At 37.7% G+C, this 20,037-nt stretch overlaps 4 protein-coding genes across 4 annotated transcripts; 3 read left to right on the top strand and 1 right to left on the bottom strand.

Annotated features, from left to right (window-relative positions):
* Positions 1-1,441: 1,441 nt before the first annotated feature.
* Positions 1,442-10,209, bottom strand: LOC145908175 (uncharacterized). Its single transcript, XM_082995384.1, has 3 exons — positions 10,028-10,209; positions 2,389-2,555; positions 1,442-1,969 (listed from the first exon to the last, which is right to left on the bottom strand). Exons 1-3 carry the CDS (start codon positions 10,207-10,209, stop codon positions 1,908-1,910), a joined length of 411 nt encoding a protein of 136 aa, XP_082851510.1. The 3' UTR covers positions 1,442-1,907.
* LOC145908172 (uncharacterized) lies at positions 4,096-5,330 on the top strand. The gene is made up of 4 exons (XM_082995382.1): positions 4,096-4,312; positions 4,368-4,514; positions 4,802-4,975; positions 5,193-5,330. The coding sequence occupies exons 1-4, from the start codon at positions 4,153-4,155 to the stop codon at positions 5,198-5,200; spliced, it is 489 nt and encodes a 162-aa protein (XP_082851508.1). The 5' UTR covers positions 4,096-4,152; the 3' UTR covers positions 5,201-5,330.
* Positions 6,359-8,604, top strand: LOC145908173 (uncharacterized). The gene is made up of 5 exons (XM_082995383.1): positions 6,359-6,495; positions 6,781-6,962; positions 7,018-7,164; positions 7,452-7,619; positions 7,836-8,604. The coding sequence occupies exons 2-5, from the start codon at positions 6,803-6,805 to the stop codon at positions 7,841-7,843; spliced, it is 483 nt and encodes a 160-aa protein (XP_082851509.1). The 5' UTR covers positions 6,359-6,495; positions 6,781-6,802; the 3' UTR covers positions 7,844-8,604.
* A 7,834-nt stretch (positions 10,210-18,043) lies between the features above and the next one.
* LOC145908824 (uncharacterized) lies at positions 18,044-19,797 on the top strand. The gene is made up of 3 exons (XM_082996148.1): positions 18,044-18,725; positions 18,951-19,097; positions 19,397-19,797. The coding sequence occupies exons 1-3, from the start codon at positions 18,587-18,589 to the stop codon at positions 19,597-19,599; spliced, it is 489 nt and encodes a 162-aa protein (XP_082852274.1). The 5' UTR covers positions 18,044-18,586; the 3' UTR covers positions 19,600-19,797.
* The last annotated feature ends 240 nt before the right edge of the window (positions 19,798-20,037 follow it).

Raw genomic sequence — 20,037 nt, 5'->3', positions numbered from 1 at the left:
TATCGACATCGCAGCCCAGGCATTTTACGACTTGCGTGTATTTTTTTATTCATTTTCTAAACAACAGTTTTGTTTCGGCGTACAAATAATAGTTGTTCGTGTATTATTTTGATTAAACATGAATTATTCATTAACTTTATATGTGAATAATCAGAAATCATACCTGTATCCAAAGTTACGGTGAGTTATGCCTTTACCTTCAGTTAGGAGCTTCGTTACCATCATCCCGCTTGTGTTCATGCTGGTTGCTTTGGTTCTGATGATCCCTGGGGTAGTGCTTGCATTCATGGGATGCAGAGGAAACCCGAAACATCTTAAAACGTCAGGGGGTTTGTTCATTGGAGGAGGTTAGATCTCTGCATAGCTGGTGAAATAATGTTACCGAGTTTGGTGGAAACATTCATATTTGGCGTGGCAAAAATGATTTTCAGTATTTTTTGCATAATTCCTTAAACTTATCGAAAATTGCCACAAAATATAAACTGCATGCTTTTCGAGGTACAACAAAGTTCGTTGTTTTTGAATAAGCTACAAAAAAGAGGACTGGACTTTATTTAACGATACTCACGTACATGAAAAAGGTTGCCTTGTTCGATCAGTGAATTCACACTTAAGATTTGCCTTTTTTTCGTACATCGTATGTGCTAAAAAAGACCCTATTAAAAATGTTAAGGTTAATATTTTCGCTAATAGAAATGCGTCAGGCGACAGCTTACTTATTTTTGAAAACGGTTATTCCTATATGTGTCTAGGTAGTGACAGTAATTCACGTTAAGACAACCATTATTTTCCGCCGAATTTATGACCGAGTCGGGTTTTTATTTTATTCTCAGGCGTGTCAGCAATTATTGGACTTGCCATTTACACCGGCTTTTTCGCGTTGGTCGGCACCGGATTCCTTCACGGATACAACTACTGGCTGACGTGGATTGGTGCCACACTGGGGATAATAGGTGGGTCGGTCAACCATGATGCAGCAGGTCACACTGCTCAACCACCACCTAAAACAGAAGAAGAACCACCCAAAACGGATGCGGAATCTCCAAAAGCTGAAGAGCCAGGATCTACAAATGTTTAACACGTTTTCTACGAAGCTTAAGTGTGTAAATATATACATGTAGGGGCATTGGTTTTGCACACTTGTACATAACTCGCTACATACAGTGTTTTCTTTTATTTCGCGGTCATGCAGTAGAATCATAATTTCGCAATTAACTTCAGTGCATATAAGCAATAGACCAAAAAATGTTTTTATAGTTGTTACACATTGTCGGACTATAGAATAAAAATATAGTGAGCTGCATACAGGGCCACTGTTTCGACCTAATAGGTCTCATCAGTGAAAGTATGGTGTGACTTGCCGGCTATTCAGTTGACTAGATCAATGTAAGTCGCACCTTGGCTGCAATGATGAGACCTATTAGGTCGAAATAGTGGCCCTGTCTGCAGCTCACTATAATTTTAGTCTAGTCTGACAATGTGTAACAACTATAAAAACATTTTTTGCGGAAGTGTAATGAATAGTTCGTCCCTACTCAAGAGACTGAAGTAGCTAAGAAGGTTTTAATAACAGGGAGCATTAACAGCAAGGTTGCAGACTGCACACAAGCATTTGTTATGTTTTAGTGGCATTTTCTGGCGTGAAAAAACGCGATTTCGCGCAATTGCAAACAGAACGGAAACAAAGACGGGGTTTTGCTCAGGAAATAGGCGTGGCTGCGTTATTGTTGTTAAATATTTTTAACAACAAATTTATGTGCATTTTGCCCAACTGTCTGCACTGTGTGTTCGTACTAAGCTATAGACAGGGGAATTGAAGATCAAATACTTGCAATATGTTTGCCAACGTGGAGCGCATAACTGTTGCCGGAACAGCTTTGTCTCTCCTCTCAGTTCTGCTCATACTTCTATCTACGTTCAGTCCAAGCTGGTTCCGTTACTTTGGCAACAATGATGGTCTCTTTTACACCTGCAACGCACAGAGTAAATGCTTTGTCTACCCAGCTTGTAAGTACAACGAAAAAAGTTATGTTTCATATTATTTTTATCAGCCCTTGTCGAATTTAAAATTTGAATAAAATACTCGGTTATATTGGTAAGCTGCAGACAGGGTGTGTACACGCACTGTTTCGACCTGTGAGGTCTCATCAGTGCAGCTGTTGCAGTGGCACTGTGCTAGCTTTTACACTAGCAGGCACACTAGATTCCACTTTGTGGTACCTGTCCGGTCAACGTCGATCTGTTGGGTACGTTGACCGGACAGGTACCACAAAGTGGAATCTAGTGTGCCTGCTAGCACAGTGCCACTGCAAGAGCTGTACTGATGAGACCTCACAGGTCGAAACAGTGCGTGTACACCCTGTCTGCAGCTTGCCAATATTATTATACCTTTGATATTGGTACAATTCCCATCTTCACAGACAATAACAAGACCTGTTTGGATCGAATCATTCAACAACCAAGCAGGGGAGAATAGGGAAATTAAAACACATACGATTGTGAGACTGCCCAGCAAAAAACTGACGACATGTTTTCTTTCCATTACGATTTCCTTTCTGCGAATTTCAAGAACAAAATTAGTGTGTTTTTATTAAAAAACCCAAAGCAAACACAGCTGTTTTCATCATAGAATGACTGAACGAAGTAGTATGCGTTGGTCGCGCCAATAGTTTTTTATTTGAAAGCATGGCTGCTAAACTTCAAATATAGTCTTCCCATAACTTCGTTTAAATGACGCTCAAATTTCTGTCCCTCTACGACACAAGGTAATAGAAAACAATACGACAAACAGCACAAATTTTCCACACAAAAAAATCACAATACAAGTACGCGCAACAAGAGGCAAAATGACATCACAAATATCATTTCCGCCCCATGCATTGTCACGAAACAATCGAAAATAGGAGCCAATACCGACGTCACAAGCACCACGCGCAAATTATCCAACCGCATTTTGATTCTTTATGGACTATACGCTACGGCAACAGCGTGACGCCAATGCAAAACACTTAAATTTTATCTTGTGGATAATTCTCTTTATTGAATAAACATAAGGAATTATAACGTGATGTATTGGAATTAGAACAATGTTTTCGTTTCCTGTGGACGTTCAAATTTAAACACAAGAGCCATCACTAAGTTGCTAAGCGGAATATGGCAAGTGCCTTTTGATTATATATATATTGTGCTGTAACAGGGTTTTCAAAGTGTGTGCTTCGGCACATTAATCAACGGTAGATACTCAAACGAACCTCACGGACGGCAGCTGAAATAGCAAGGCATTGCACAGAGGTATTTTAAAAACAAGCGAAAGAACTTACTCAAACGAAACCCTTGTTTCGTTCACCACGTGCTTCGGCAATGCTACACACATCCTAAAGTGTCGAAATTCACCGTCTTCAAGTAAATACCGCAAACGACAATATGCTCTTAGTACATAAAAACGTAAGTTAAAGTAGCCACGCATGCAACGGGGAAATCCCGATTGCCCGTCTGTGAGGGGGTTAGAATATCTGCCTTAATTAACAATTATCAATGAAAAAACGCTTTGAAATATGTTAAATTAGGACATAAATTCTGCTGTCATTGTAACCATATGATAAGAGCAGAATAGAAAGCTGGTTCAGATAGTCATTCTCGAACAGGTCCGTATGCGCATAAAGCACTGTTGCGTATTACATGAAAAAGGTCGGACTAAAAATGTAACAACTTGGGTGGCGCAAACGAATCCAGTTTAGCTCCAAGTTACCGCAAGATATATTTGCAAAACAGCGCCCTATAGTGTCAATCTTAAATCAATTTACTATTCTTACACATAACATTAGGTGGGGTTAAAGATCAAAATAATCTCGCACCTTTTAAATTGAACCTGTTGTTTCTAACCTGTGGTAAATCTTTCCCGCTGTTGGTGTGACGATTTTTCGGGCCTTGAATTTAATTATAATTCCGTAAAAAACCGTTGTAAGAAATCATGTGCCTTTGACATCAAATCACGTGCGGAAATTGGCACCATGCGTTTTTAGTTTTGGGTTGAAGCGTGCCTCCCTACTTCCTTCCAAGTAAATTCAGTGTGAAAGTTGTTTGTGTTTTTTCAAAGCAACTGCACTTCGCATAAAACGTTTTGTCTACAGAATTTTGTAAGTCAACTGGACGATGGATGTTGCTTCGTTGTTAATTGGAAGCGGTTTTATTTTATCCTTGGGGTTGACCGAGACTGCACTGTTTTCACCATGCTGGTATTACTTGGACTATCTTGATTTTCACGCTGGCTTGTACCAGGAATGTGCTCTTGGACTTTGTACCACACATATAGGTATAAAGTATCATTAAACTTTAATACATGATTTTACTTGACTGTTTTCTTTCAGGAAGCTCTCCTTATGTAAAAGCCACACTTTCATGTCAAGCAATATCTGCTGCAATGGTTATCATAGCAACTTGTATGTATGTATTTGGAGTAGTTCGGAAAAATGCTTTCACAGTCAAGGGGTCTGCAAATGTATTAATCTCGGCAGGTTTGTATAAAAGATTTACCAAATTAACTTGCTGAGAATTTGGCTGGTCAGAATTAGATGATCTAAAAGAGTCACACTGAGCTGCACTGGTAATTCAAAACAGTGGCCATCTGGCTGCAGCTTGCATTACAGTTCTTTTATTCACCCATAACAAATAAAATTTTCACTTGAGTGAATTCACTTATGTTAAGTAGAGCACTTGTTTTGTACAAATTAATTTTTGTACAATGGCCGTCAAAATGTCAAACATTTACACAAATTGGGCATTATTCTTAACATATTTGCAGCACTGTTTTCTTCCGCTGGAACAGCTTGGTTCATTGTTTTTTATTCAAAAATTCAAGTTGAAAAATCCATTGGCTACAGTTTTGGGTTATGTTGTGGTGGGATCATTGTTACTTTTGTCACAGCCGGATTGAGCATGTGTAGGCGATGGTCATCAACATTTGGTGGCTACCAGGGTATGTCAGATGTTTTTTTATCAATTTTTTTATTGAAGCCAATTAAGGTTAATGTTCACAAAGCTTGTTTTTAGAAATTACACCGGCAATGGAAGTTTTATTAGAATTGTACCCAAGTTGCATTACATTTTGGTGTACTAATCACATTATAACATTCCTTGGTCAAGAAAAAATTGACAATGTTATATTCAGTTTAATAAAAGCCTTTGTTTCACAGCCATTTAAGCCTGGTGGCTAGAAGTGATTGACCCAAGTTTCCAACTGTTCAATGAAAAAAAACAAATGATGTACTACAAAACGAACAAAAACCTTGTTATAATTCTTGTAAAATGTTATCATTTTAATAGCACAAATATTAAGTGAGTTGTAATGTATTGAATACTTCTATGTTCGCTTTTCAAATGCAGTTTAGTTTGTGTGTACATATGGAAATGCAGCTTAATTTTCAGAAAAAATAACAGCGTTCTTGCAATTTTTTTATTGTTTGTGAAGTATTTCATAACTTTGTGCAATTGTCATAGAACTGTAAAATATTCACTGTTTGCAAAGCTTCACTAATTTTGTTGTTTGATGGTTTTTACCAGTGTTTGTTTGTTTAGGGTATAATGCTGTTTCCAAAAACGAAAAATCATATCTAACTAAAAACAAATATTTCGTGCACTTATAAATTGCCATTCCATATTACACACTCCATAGTACATATGCGCATATCCGCTTACATTTTTTACATTGTGTGTTTATCTATGTATAGTTTATAGTGTAATTTCCTCGTACACAACTGTGTGTTTTGTGCATCCTCAATGCGACTTGCTGCGATTCTACTGCAGACGGTGATATTATATATTATAAAGGCCTACAGCATTAATACCCATACTGAGTGATTTGCATTTTTACCAACAACTATTCCTGTGATCGGTGACCCATAAAGATCTACTGGAACTAATTAAAGAGAAAAAAAATTGATTGCAGCTGCATCCGCCAAAACACAGCAAGGATCTGAGGAGCCTCCAGGAGGATCTTTTGTCCTATAGGATAGCAAAAACAGTCCCAGGGGGCAACCAAAGCAACTTTCCTGTGACAATTTTTTTGCCAACGCGTAGAAAAGGGTTGGGACCAATATAAGCTGCAAATTGGATGAGCTAAAATAATGTCCGACCAGGGGCACTTTAAGCAACTATCCTGCAACTAATTTTGACCTGAATGCGTAGACAAGAGGTGGGCCTAACATAAAATTACAAATTAAGATCTACTTCTGTGATTCAATTTTGGGCTATGAACATTTTGATGCTTTTTCAACTAACTTTTTTACAGCACCAGGCACCAAATGACTGACTGACTAAGGAGGGCAAAAAATGCACTAAAGCTACACCAAACACGCTGAAAATCGACCCGGCAACAGCACGCGACTCCCTGCTCATTCAACCCTAAAATTGACCCCAATGCATCACCGAGTTTCTTTATGACCAGAGGACGGGCATTCCCCGCGGGCGAAACTGTTTTAACAGAAATACGGATATGCGGTATTTAAATTTAACCTGTTGTTTCCAACGTATGCTAAATCTTTCCCGTTCCTGGTGTGACGATTTTTTGGATCTTAAATCTAATTATAACTCTGTAAAAAACTGTTGTAAGTCCTCCAGGAAATCATGTGCCTTTGGCATGAAATCACGTGCGGAAATTGGCACGATGCGTTTTAGTTTTCGGTTAAAGCGTGCCTCATCACTTCCTTCCAAGTAAATTCAGTGTGAAAGTTGTTTGTGTTCTTTCGAAGCAACTGCACTTTGTATAATACGTTTTGTCTACAGAATTTTGTAAGTCAACTGAACAATGGATGTTAGTTGGTTGTTAATTACAATTGGGGTTTTTTTATCCTTGGGGCTAACTGTGACTGCACTGTTTTCACCATGCTGGTATTACTTGGGCTATCTTGATTTTCACGCTGGTCTGTACCAGGAATGTGCTCTTGGATTTTGCACCACACATATAGGTATTAAGTATCATTAATCTTTAATACAAGATTTTACTTGACTGTTTTTATTCAGAAAGCTCTTCTTATTTAAAAGCCACACTTTCATGTCAAGCAATATCCGCTGCAATGGTTATCATAGCAACTTGTATGTATGTGTTTGGAGTAGCTCGGAAAAATGCTTCCACAGTCAAGAGGTCTGCAATTGTACTAATCTTGGCAGGTTTGTATAAAAGATTTACCAAATTAACTTGCCGAGAATTTTACTGGTCAGAATTAGATCATCTAAAAGAGTCACATTGAGCTGCACCTATAATTCAAAACAGTGGCCATCTGACAGCAGCTTGCATTCAAGTTCTTTTATTCACCCATAACAAATAAAATTTTCACTTGAGTGAATTCACTTATTTTAAGTACAGCACTTGTTTTGTACAAATTTATTTTTGTACAGTGGTCGTCAAAATGTCAAACATTTACACAAATTGGCCATTATTCTTAACATATTTGCAGCACTGTTTTCTTCCATTGGAACAGCTTTGTTCATTGTTTTTTATTCAAAAATTCAAGTTGAAAAATCCATTGGCTACAGTTTCGGATTATGTTGTGTTGGTATCATTGTTACTTTTGTCACAGCCGGATTGAGCATGTGTAGGTCATCAACATTTGGTAGCTACCAGGGTATGTAAAATGTTTTTTATCAATTTTTTCTTTAAGCGTACTTATTTTAATGTTCACAAAGCTAGTTTTTAGAAATTAGACCGGCAATGGAAGTTTCATTAAAATTGTACCCAAGTTACATTACATTTTGGTGTACTAATCATATTATAACATGCCTTGGACAATAAAAAATTTGACAATGTTATATTCAGTTTAACAACTACCTTTGTTTTACAGCCATTTAAGCCTGGTGGTCAGAAGTCATTGACCCAAGTGTCCAACGAAAAAGACAAATAATGTACAATAAAACGAACAAAAAACTTGTTATAATTTTGATAGCACAAATAGTAAGTGAGTTGTCATGCACTGAATACTTCTATGTTCACTTTTCAAATGCAGTTTTGTTTGTGTCTTCATATGGAAATGCAGTATAATTTTCCAAAAAATAACAGCGTTCTTGCAATTTTTTTATTGTTTGTAAAGTATTTCATAACTTTGTGCAATTGTCATAGAACTGTAAAATATTCACTGTTTGCAAAATTTCACTAACTTTGTTGCTTGATAGTTTTTACCAGTGTTTGTTTGTTTAGTCTATAAAGTCTATAATAATCCAAAAACAAAACAATAATCCTATCTAAGTAATATTGTTCTATATCACTTGAAACACAAAAATAACAAATAGTTTTAGAAAATAACCTTCAAGGATTATTTGTCAAAAAAATTGATTTCGTTCACTTATATATTGCCATTCCATATTACACACTCAATATAGTCCATATGGTCATATCCGCTTACTGCTATTTTTTAACCCTGAAGAAGTCTCGCCGGATGGCAGACGAAACGTTGGTTTCCAATAAACACGTTAGAAACTAAGTGCCAGAAGAGCAATTCTGATTAATATCCGCTTACATTTCTTACATTGTTTGTTCTTCTACCTATAGTTTAAAAGTGTTATTGCCTCGCATACAACTGTGTGTTTTGTGCACTTGCAGTGCGACTTACTGCAAATGGTGATATCACCTTAAACATAAGCGCCTCCCGTTATGGTTTTGAAGGTGTTTTTAGCTGTGCCCAATATCATTATGATTTGTGTGTTTTTGTTCTCATGCGTTCAAGTTCTTATTTGAGATAATTGAATTAAATTCATGTGATCTATCTCTTTGTTGCAACACACATCATGTGACAACATTTCATTATGACGTAATACAAAAACAAATCCTATTATACGTGAAGCGTCCGCCCTTGCATTATGACGTCGGTCGCAGAAACGTTTGTCATTGCTCTACGGTTGTTTGTTAAGTCACGAAGTTTATTTGCGAACTTTATAGTATCGTTTATGAGTGATTGATTGCTGAAACCAAATAAGGGGAGTTTTGGGGGAGTGGTCAGAAAGACAGGAACCGCCCACAGAATGCATTGCATTTGTTATGTTGTCGTAGTGACAAGCACCTTTGTTAGGTTGCGCATATTATATAAATAACCCAAGACTGTCTGCAGGCGACACAGAAAATTTCAGGCCGAGTGAAAATCTTAAATACTTATATCAAACCAACTTAAACTCACATACACAAAGGCTATTTTATTCTACTTTATGATTTTTTGAAGCGCTTATTTCCTGCACAAATAGCCCAAAACCAAAGTCTGAACTAAGGAACGAAAGAAAATACATGAAGAAATATTGATGTATGGGCACTAAATAATTGCAGCATACTGATGGTTGCCAAATACACAGCACACGCAATACAAGATCGTGTCATGACTTTAATCTAAAATAAACGCATCAACCACAATGTCAATACAAATGACATATATGATAGGACATTGGTGAAAAATTTGATTGTGTCATTCTCATCGCTCATTTGATACTAAGCTATGTAGTAGCAGGCATTGGTGTGGTCAGTGAGTTTTAAGCCCGTTTGAATTGTGTTGAGGATGTACAGTACTTTAAAATAAAGCGTAAAATCTATAATTGCTTTTTATGCAGAAAATTTTTTTTACGATAAGGTAAATAAAAAAGAACTTTCCATCAATCAGTCGAAATGGAAAAGCACCATGTTGCTGGGACGGTAATTTCATGCATATCAATTGTGTTTTTACTGGTTTCCACATTCACCCCTGGTTGGTTACGGTCCCGATTCGGACTTTTTTACCAGTGCCAACCCAACAAACCGTGCACCGTTTTTAGTAAGTCGCAGTGATTTTTACAGAACAGCAACCGATCGATACAATTTAATCAATTTAAAAACACATACTTTCTGGACAACTTGTTCACAGCTAATTAGGTGTGCAAAATGTTGTTGTACAATTGTTGACTTTTTTGTGCATTTTCTAAACAAACATTTTGTTTTGGCCTACAAACAATAATTGTTCGTGTACTATTTCGATTAAACGTAAACTATTCAAAAACTTTGAATAATCAAAAATCTTACCTGTACTCGAAGTAACGGTGAGTTAATTTTATGCCTTTAGATCCAGATGGGAGCTTCATTTTCATTATACCGCTTGTGTTCATGTGTGTTGCTTTGGTTCTGATGATTCCTGGGATAGTGCTTGCATTCATGGGATGCAGAGGAAACCCGAAACATCTCAGAACGTCAGGGGGTTTGTTCATTGGAGGAGGTTAGCTCTCTGCATAGCTGGTGAAATAATGTTACCGAGTTTGGTGGAAACATTCATATTTGGCGTGGCGAAGATGTATTTCATTTTTTTGTATAATTCCTTAAACTTATCGAAAATAGCCACAAAATATAAACTGCATGCTTTTCGAGGTACAACAAAGTTTGTTGCTTTAGAATAAGCTACAAAAAAGCGGACTGCACTTTATTTAACGATACTCACGTACATGAAAAAGGTTGCCCTGTTTGATCAGTGAATTCACACTTAAGATTTGCCTTTTTTTCGTACATCGTATGTGCTCAAAAAGACCTTCTTTAAACAACGTCAAGGTTAATATTTTCGCCAATAGAAATGCATCCGGCGACAGTTTACTTATTTTTGAAAACGGTTATTGCTATATGTGTCTAGGTAGTGACAGTAATTTACGTTAAGAGCCATTATTTTTTGCCGAACTTATAACTGAGTCGGGTTTTTATTTTATTCTTAGGTGTGTCAGCCTTTATTGCAGCTGCTATTTTCTCGGGCTTCATCACGTTCGGGTATTTTGTCTATCTATTTCTTGACGGATACAGCTACTGGCTAGCGTGGATTGGTGCCATACTGGGAATAATAGGTGGGTCGGTCAACATCAGTGCAGCAGGTCACACCGCTCAACCACCACCTAAAACAGAAGAAGAACCACCCAAAACGGATGCGGAATCTCCAAAAGCTGAAGAGCCAGGATCTACAAATGTTTAAAACGTTTTCTACGAAGCTTAAGTGTGTAAATATATACATGTAGGGGCATTGGTTTTGCACACTTGTACATAACTCGCTACATACAGTGTTTTCTTTTATTTCGCGGTCATGCAGTAGAATCATAATTTCGCAATTAACTTCAGTGCATATAAGCAATAGACCAAAAAATGTTTTTATAGTTGTTACACATTGTCAGACTATAGAATAAAAATATAGTGAGCTGCAGACAGGGCCACTATTTCGACCTAATAGGTCTCATCAGTGAAAGTATGGTGTGACTTGCCGGCTATTCAGTTGACTAGATCAATGTAAGTCGCACCATGGCTGCAATGATGAGACCTATTAGGTCGAAATAGTGGCCCTGTCTGCAGCTCACTATAATTTTAGTCTACTCTGACAATGTATAACAACACTAAACGTCATCGCTTTGCTAATTTTTTTCGTTTTCGCATGCAGTCAATGAATATGGCTTGCGGTGATCATTAATACGACTTCCTAACGTTATAGCCAACGTGATATCGTTCTGAACTACATCGTTAGTTCTTTTTGGTGGATGTCAGCAAAAGTGAAGAATGTTGTACTTGTTTGAAAATTTGTTCTACCGATACTGCTTCGATATATGCATGTTATGTTCAACATATTCAAAGTGTTGAGATGTTTAAAAATAAACACCTTCATTGGGCAATGTCTTTTCTTTTCAATTACGTGCTGTTAAAGCGAAGAAATGGTTGACAAGAAACTAGTGCAAAAAGATTCATACGAGACGAATAACTTTAATACAACTAAACCACGACCTAATTATCACACAAAATTTACAACATCGTGTGTTGAAGACTCGCAGAAACGCGACTAAATAAACAGCAAACATAATACAAGATCGTGTCATGACTTAACAAAAAATCTAAAATAAACGCATCAACTACATTGTCATGATAGGACCATGGTTAAAAATTTAAATGTGTTGTTCTCATCGCTTATTTGATACTAAGCTATGTAGTAGCAGGCAATGGTTATGGTGTGGTCAGTGATTTTAAAACCGATTGATAAAATTTGTTTGAGGATGTAATTATTACAATTGCAGTACTTGAAAATAAGGTACGAAGTCTTGAATAACCTTTTTCTGCAAAACTAGTTTTTACGACTAGGTAAATAAAAAGGAACTTTCCATCAATCAGTCGAAATGGAAGAGCATCATATTGCTGGGACGGTAATTTCATGCATATCAATTGTGGTTTTACTGGTGACAACGTTCACCCCTGGTTGGCCACGGTCTGGATACGGACTTTTTTACCAGTGCCCACCCAACCGATCGTGCATCGTTTATCGTAAGTCGCAATGACACATACTTTCTGGACAATTAACTTATTCAACAGCTATGTAGGTGAACCTGTTGCAAAATGTTGCTGTACAATTGTGGACTGTTCCAACTAACAAAAGTATGTTGGTTTGCAACCGGTACACACACAGTAATTTACTGTGTTTTAAGTGTGCTGATTGAACAGAATTTCATACTAAAATTTCATTTTTTTGACATGTCCAGCATCTTGGCTTTAGGTTTCTTATGTAAAGTTGTAAAGCACTTACAACGCAGTAATGTTTCATGCAATCGCATGATTGGCAAGATCGCCACACTGCGCAGGTCCTTACTTGGCGATCACAGCTATCGTATCGACATCGCAGCCCAGGCATTTTACGACTTGCGTGTATTTTTTTATTCATTTTCTAAACAACAGTTTTGTTTCGGCGTACAAATAATAGTTGTTCGTGTATTATTTTGATTAAACATGAATTATTCATTAACTTTATATGTGAATAATCAGAAATCATACCTGTATCCAAAGTTACGGTGAGTTATGCCTTTACCTTCAGTTAGGAGCTTCGTTACCATCATCCCGCTTGTGTTCATGCTGGTTGCTTTGGTTCTGATGATCCCTGGGGTAGTGCTTGCATTCATGGGATGCAGAGGAAACCCGAAACATCTTAAAACGTCAGGGGGTTTGTTCATTGGAGGAGGTTAGATCTCTGCATAGCTGGTGAAATAATGTTACCGAGTTTGGTGGAAACATTCATATTTGGCGTGGCAAAAATGATTTTCAGTATTTTTTGCATAATTCCTTAAACTTATCGAAAATTGCCACAAAATATAAACTGCATGCTTTTCGAGGTACAACAAAGTTCGTTGTTTTTGAATAAGCTACAAAAAAGAGGACTGGACTTTATTTAACGATACTCACGTACATGAAAAAGGTTGCCTTGTTCGATCAGTGAATTCACACTTAAGATTTGCCTTTTTTTCGTACATCGTATGTGCTAAAAAAGACCCTATTAAAAATGTTAAGGTTAATATTTTCGCTAATAGAAATGCGTCAGGCGACAGCTTACTTATTTTTGAAAACGGTTATTCCTATATGTGTCTAGGTAGTGACAGTAATTCACGTTAAGACAACCATTATTTTCCGCCGAATTTATGACCGAGTCGGGTTTTTATTTTATTCTCAGGCGTGTCAGCAATTATTGGACTTGCCATTTACACCGGCTTTTTCGCGTTGGTCGGCACCGGATTCCTTCACGGATACAACTACTGGCTGACGTGGATTGGTGCCACACTGGGGATAATAGGTGGGTCGGTCAACCATGATGCAGCAGGTCACACTGCTCAACCACCACCTAAAACAGAAGAAGAACCACCCAAAACGGATGCGGAATCTCCAAAAGCTGAAGAGCCAGGATCTACAAATGTTTAACACGTTTTCTACGAAGCTTAAGTGTGTAAATATATACATGTAGGGGCATTGGTTTTGCACACTTGTACATAACTCGCTACATACAGTGTTTTCTTTTATTTCGCGGTCATGCAGTAGAATCATAATTTCGCAATTAACTTCAGTGCATATAAGCAATAGACCAAAAAATGTTTTTATAGTTGTTACACATTGTCGGACTATAGAATAAAAATATAGTGAGCTGCATACAGGGCCACTGTTTCGACCTAATAGGTCTCATCAGTGAAAGTATGGTGTGACTTGCCGGCTATTCAGTTGACTAGATCAATGTAAGTCGCACCTTGGCTGCAATGATGAGACCTATTAGGTCGAAATAGTGGCCCTGTCTGCAGCTCACTATAATTTTAGTCTAGTCTGACAATGTGTAACAACTATAAAAACATTTTTTGCGGAAGTGTAATGAATAGTTCGTCCCTACTCAAGAGACTGAAGTAGCTAAGAAGGTTTTAATAACAGGGAGCATTAACAGCAAGGTTGCAGACTGCACACAAGCATTTGTTATGTTTTAGTGGCATTTTCTGGCGTGAAAAAACGCGATTTCGCGCAATTGCAAACAGAACGGAAACAAAGACGGGGTTTTGCTCAGGAAATAGGCGTGGCTGCGTTATTGTTGTTAAATATTTTTAACAACAAATTTATGTGCATTTTGCCCAACTGTCTGCACTGTGTGTTCGTACTAAGCTATAGACAGGGGAATTGAAGATCAAATACTTGCAATATGTTTGCCAACGTGGAGCGCATAACTGTTGCCGGAACAGCTTTGTCTCTCCTCTCAGTTCTGCTCATACTTCTATCTACGTTCAGTCCAAGCTGGTTCCGTTACTTTGGCAACAATGATGGTCTCTTTTACACCTGCAACGCACAGAGTAAATGCTTTGTCTACCCAGCTTGTAAGTACAACGAAAAAAGTTATGTTTCATATTATTTTTATCAGCCCTTGTCGAATTTAAAATTTGAATAAAATACTCGGTTATATTGGTAAGCTGCAGACAGGGTGTGTACACGCACTGTTTCGACCTGTGAGGTCTCATCAGGGCAGCTGTTGCAGTGGCACTGTGCTAGCTTTTACACTAGCAGGCACACTAGATTCCACTTTGTGGTACCTGTCCGGTCAACGTCGATCTGTTGGGTACCCTATACTGAGTACTAAACAACAGAGACGAACCACGGTGGAGCGCACTATGGCCAAACGGATCTGCTTGGTAACCGATAGCGCTAAAAGCAAAACACCAATGCAATATATGTGCAAAAAAAAAAGTAGGTTTTTGTTTAAGCTGCCAACAAGAAAATAATATCCGATATACCGGATTGCATAAAGGTATGAAATTAATTTCTACCCTTTTCGGTTGTATTTAGGTAAAGCTTTGCAGGGGAAAGTAAAGTGACACACTATTACGTATACCTTTCAGCTTTTTTTCCGCTCGTCAATATAATCTCCCTTGCTTTAATGTTACTCGCCGTGGCACTGGTTCTTCCGGGAATAATCCTTGCCTTCACTGGAATAAAGAAAAACAGAAAACATCTGCACATCTCTGGAGGTCTCATTATCACCGGCGGTTTGTTACTAAAATAAAGCGACTACTTTTAATTTAGTTTGAACACAAGTCTTGGTTGGATTTTTGTTAAGAAGTGAAAGCATTTTAAGGATGCTATGTTGACAGTGTTTTAATTTTAAACACATAAATACTAGCAGCCAGCTATAAAACATCCAATTTTAATAGTTTGTTGCTGATGCTTCCAGGCATAATACTCCATAATTTAATGCTCTTCTGACCAAAAAAAAGTTGTTTGGACGACATTTCGTGATATTCTGTTATTTGTTAAGCAATTCTTACGCTGGTGGCCGTTGCAGTTTACACTGGTTTGTCATCTACTTTACTCAACCTAATACCACTTGCTCAAACCCTACTCGGACCCACAATACAGCTGTACGGGTACGGATACTGGAGCGCTTGGGTCGGAGGCCTTTTCGGAACTATTGGAGGGGCCCTAAACGTCCATGCATCCAAAAAGGAAGTGTGACGATTTTGAAGCCATTATATGCATGTTGCTTTTATACATAATTGATTTACTGTACTTTGCCCTGACTTGATGTATATAATTCATAATATGGCCTAACATACACAGCATATTCATAGTACATATGACTGAATAAAAAAACACTACTGTAATTTTGAGGTGGTTACTTTATACATGCGGTGAACAACAAAAGCAATGAAATGGAAATTTGAATGTGATAATTGTAAGGCAGTAATTTACAATTAGTCAATATTTGGGGTTCTAGTTAAGGGTATTGTTTCGTTGGTCGTGCGTTTCACTGCTGGTGATATTGTAAATGGGCTCGTTTACTGAGGGAATTTCTAATGGCCTTTAAATCACGAGTTTTGACAAATATAGCAACTTATGACAAATGGCATTTCTGCAGGGTTTAGGATGGGCGAACAGTGGGCTTTTAGCCTATACCATCCATTAAGCTTAAATAGGCTGAATTGAACTGTTTTGACTGCAACGCTCAACAGTTGAACAGCATAAGCGGAAATATTGTTTATTTCCGCTCTGCAATATTTTAACGTGACGTTACAGAGATGCCTGCATACCTCTGCAGCTTCCGCAATGTTTACGGCACATAAAGTGGCAGGCAAGTTGTTTAACATAGTTTCCGAAGTTGTTTGGAGGAGATACGCTTTGAGTTGGCAGAGTTACAAAAAATGACCGAGGTTTCAGATTTGATCACGTTTATCTCCGTGTTTTCGTGGTATGTATGGAAATGCGCAACACGTAATTGGATTCGCAAAAGTCACAAATTAGGTCATTTGGTTCACCAGCGATCTTTACTAACGACCACAAGTGAAGTGTAAAAAGATTGTTTGGCGAAAACCTGCCACAATATCGGACACAATGGAGAAAATAATGATTTTATGAGGGTTATCGTTATGTATGTTTAAATGTTTCAAGAATATACTAAACCACAGTGTAACAAACAACTGCATTGGGTGGATTTAAACAGTGACGATAAACATGCTCAAATAAGTACGTAAAAGTTTGTAGCAGTGGAAATTTACTGGTAAAAAACTTGGTGAGTTCTTTTCAGAAGGGTTTAAGGAAGATCGAAACCAGTTAAAAGAAACTTCCAACACAGCAGTCACAGTCACAGTCACAGTCACAGTCACGCGAAGTTTTGCGTGTTTTGAATTTTGCGTGACGCACTGTTTTATTCGGTATTTTCCGTTATTGTCCCTAAATAATCAACAAGGCGTGGTCATCTACACATATATTGTGCGTCATGTAAAAACTATTAGGCGCTTCAAGGAAAATAACCAACGAAAATACTTTTGAATGCGCAAAATATTTTTTCTCCATTTCCTACAACGTTTGTCTTTCACATTTTAAAATGTTTCACTTCTGCTGTCGCTAAAGTTTGACGCAAATCTAAGGCCTCCGTTTTACGATATAGGAAGTATACGCATTAAAAGTTTGGGATGTGGGGCAACGTCTGCGTGACGTGCAGTTGAAATGCCTGTGAATGTTGTGGCAACGCGAAATATCGGTGATAAATAGTTGAGTGCTGTAGTGGGAACATAAATAAACCAACTTCCTATTGACGCACAGCCGTTCAGAATGCCATTTATGACAAACACAAATTTCAGTATTTAGACATGCTTACGCAAAAGGCATGCTGTGTTAACGCAAGCCCAATTAAAGTTCACGTTCTGGTTGCACGGTTATTTGTATGTGGTCTGGTTTATATTAAAAACGACAATTTACAGGTTTGTTGCTCATGTTGCACATTACCCTATGATTCGTTCGACAAGCAACGTATTGTTAAATGTAACAGTTGTTCGGTATGAGCCATAAGCAAAATTCCATTAAGATTGCGGTTTGAAATTTCAATGAACATAACTCCCCCAGTCTGTTACATGCGGATAAAATTGATTTCAAATTGCGTAACCACCAAATGAGTAATTTCACTAAAGATCAACAGAGGGCGCTAAAAATATTTTAATTAGGGACAAAAAAAACATGTGCCTCAACGTCATCGCCAAATTTTCACCACCGAGCATCGCGTAATTGATATTGAGGACGTAAATTATAGCGAGACATTTTAATCACCCATTGCAACAACATCCGCAGCAACAAACTCAAACCGTTATCGTGATTACGTCACAACATTGCCAGCATAACGTAAGAACAAAAGCAACATCAAACATCATGTGACCCTGTGTTTCTGTTGGTCACGTGGTTGGAAGGGTATATATGAAAACATCACAATGGTGAAAGTCGCGTTATAATTTTTTGGACTAGACGAGATTGAAGCATTGTTTAGCAGCTAGCCAGCTACATGGATGCTTGTAGACCAGTGTTTCCCAACCACTCAACTAGATGGTACGAATTTGTTTTACCTCCAAGTGGTACACAACCACATAAAGGTTGGGAATTACTGTTGTAGACGATAATAAAGCGTCAAAATCAGGCTTAACGTTTTGAAACTGATATCAATTCCAGAAAAGCGTGTGTATCAAAATATCAAACAAGCACAGTTGTTTTCAAACGAATGGGGGAGCCATTTAGTTTTGTGTAAAATAATTATTTTAAGTGTCACGTTACTAACAGTTTCAATTTTAAGTTATAAATTAATTCAAATGTTGTATCGAAAGATAATTTTAATTGCATCACATGCGTGTCAGACCTCGTGTTACCAGTTACTGCTTTCAGTCAACAATATATCGTGACGAGGTCATGGTGAAATTGCTTCGGGATTGAATTCGGCTGAAAGGCTTAACGCAGAAATTGAAATAACTTTTTCAGTGGTTTACATAGCGTGAAACTAGAGAATTTTTATCTGCCAACAAAATGTCACTCAAGGTTGCTGGAACCGTTTTGTCTACGATCGGAATTGTCTGCGTCATCGTCTCAACATTTACACCAGGATGGCTGCTTAACGTAGTGGGACTTTTTTACGGTTGTACACTGGGAGCTTGTGTAGTAATGAGTAAGTGAGCGTTTATTTCATATCTAGATTGAACAAATACCAAATATCCGTTTTGTCTAAGTTTAAAAATGTAGCTTGCGGCTCTATACCCATAACACCATGCAACTTAGTAAGTCTAGTGGTGAAATTCTTTCAAAATACAACAGTTTTCCATTACTGACACATGCATTTATAGCTTACAACTTTTAAACGGTTTGCTGGAACAAAAAACGTTTTGATTATTAGATCAATTGTCGATCGTCAACATCGTTACTCTGGCTTTCATGGTGGTTGCCGTAGTTTTACTGCTGCCGGGAGTTATCCTTGCGTTCATCGGATGTAAGTCCAACGCAAGACATTTGCGAACATCGGGGGCTCTGGTTATTACTGGAGGTATGTGTTTGTTTGTGAGGTAACATTTACATTTTACAACTTAAAATTTATATTCTTCGACGTCTTAGGTTAAAATATATCTATTTTTTTGGCATTTCTAACTAACACAATTTCGAACCTGTGTTTCGTCGCAAGGTTTCGAGGCTAAAACATTTAACAAAAAAATTAATTAGGGTTTTTTGAAAGAGTATGTAATGACAAGGAAAATTTAACGGTTGTAATCCTACGTAAACCATTATATGAAGTAAAACATTATATTTTGTACAAGGAATGTCAATTTACATGTATCCCTTTTTCAGGTATATTCGCGTTCCTTGGAGCCGCGGCATTCACAGGGTTCATTGCCGGTGGTTTGAGTGCAGCGGGCGGAGTCTCAGGGGCTTTAGGCTACTTTATCGTTTTATCATTTGGCTACAGTTACTGGTTTGCATGGTTGGGTGGTCTTGCAGCGGTGATTGGTGGGGCTTTAAACGTAGCCGCTTCGAAGTCGGTACTCGCCTAAAAAGTTGTATGTAAGGTGGCGCAGGAGAGTTCGAAACCCTTATTTTTTTTAAACTGTAAAAAATGACCAGAGTACTTTTCACTTCGGGACCATGTTGTTTTTTAACATTAATTGTTGTGTTTGTACGTTTGGTGAATGTTAATTTATTTATTCGACGTGTGGTTTCAAGTGCGTATTCGGGAGTGTTATTTAAACATGTGCACGTTCAATGAATGTTTGCTTTTCGTTTTTGTTAGCGTGTTTAAACAGTCTCGTGCCAGATCTGTCGAGCAGTAGTGAAACCGCTTTGTTTGCATTTTCAGCCGCCAACAGAAAAAATTCCGGATCTATAAATAGCAACGTCACGTCGTCATGCAATTGCGCCGTTGCGCAACAGGCCTTAGTTGTGACATGAAATAGACAAAAATAACTCCTAATTAAATTTCTGCGACAAATGCG

Source organism: Ascidia mentula, chromosome 7 (genome assembly GCF_947561715.1).
Source record: "Ascidia mentula chromosome 7, kaAscMent1.1, whole genome shotgun sequence".
Taxonomy (NCBI): domain Eukaryota; kingdom Metazoa; phylum Chordata; class Ascidiacea; order Phlebobranchia; family Ascidiidae; genus Ascidia; species Ascidia mentula.
This window is presented reverse-complemented; position numbering and strand designations above follow the sequence as displayed.

Bases quoted from the DNA above. Each gene is read 5' to 3' on its own strand.
- LOC145908175 (XM_082995384.1), bottom strand. From the start codon at position 10,209: ATGAACAAACCCCCTGACGTTCTGAGATGTTTCGGGTTTCCTCTGCAT. The intron at 2,556-10,027 runs GTAAGATTTTTG...TGAAATTCGCAG, and splicing joins CACCGTTACTTCGAGTACAG to AAAGGAAATCGTAATGGAAA. The intron at 1,970-2,388 runs GTATAATAATAT...TGTGCGTTGCAG, and splicing joins GAATTGTACCAATATCAAAG to GTGTAAAAGAGACCATCATT.
- LOC145908173 (XM_082995383.1), top strand. From the start codon at position 6,803: ATGGATGTTAGTTGGTTGTTAATTACAATTGGGGTTTTTTTATCCTTG. The intron at 6,963-7,017 runs GTATTAAGTATC...GTTTTTATTCAG, and splicing joins ATTTTGCACCACACATATAG to AAAGCTCTTCTTATTTAAAA. The intron at 7,165-7,451 runs GTTTGTATAAAA...ACATATTTGCAG, and splicing joins AATTGTACTAATCTTGGCAG to CACTGTTTTCTTCCATTGGA.
- LOC145908824 (XM_082996148.1), top strand. From the start codon at position 18,587: ATGTCACTCAAGGTTGCTGGAACCGTTTTGTCTACGATCGGAATTGTC. The intron at 18,726-18,950 runs GTAAGTGAGCGT...TTTGATTATTAG, and splicing joins GGGAGCTTGTGTAGTAATGA to ATCAATTGTCGATCGTCAAC. The intron at 19,098-19,396 runs GTATGTGTTTGT...TCCCTTTTTCAG, and splicing joins GGCTCTGGTTATTACTGGAG to GTATATTCGCGTTCCTTGGA.
- LOC145908172 (XM_082995382.1), top strand. From the start codon at position 4,153: ATGGATGTTGCTTCGTTGTTAATTGGAAGCGGTTTTATTTTATCCTTG. The intron at 4,313-4,367 runs GTATAAAGTATC...GTTTTCTTTCAG, and splicing joins ACTTTGTACCACACATATAG to GAAGCTCTCCTTATGTAAAA. The intron at 4,515-4,801 runs GTTTGTATAAAA...ACATATTTGCAG, and splicing joins AAATGTATTAATCTCGGCAG to CACTGTTTTCTTCCGCTGGA.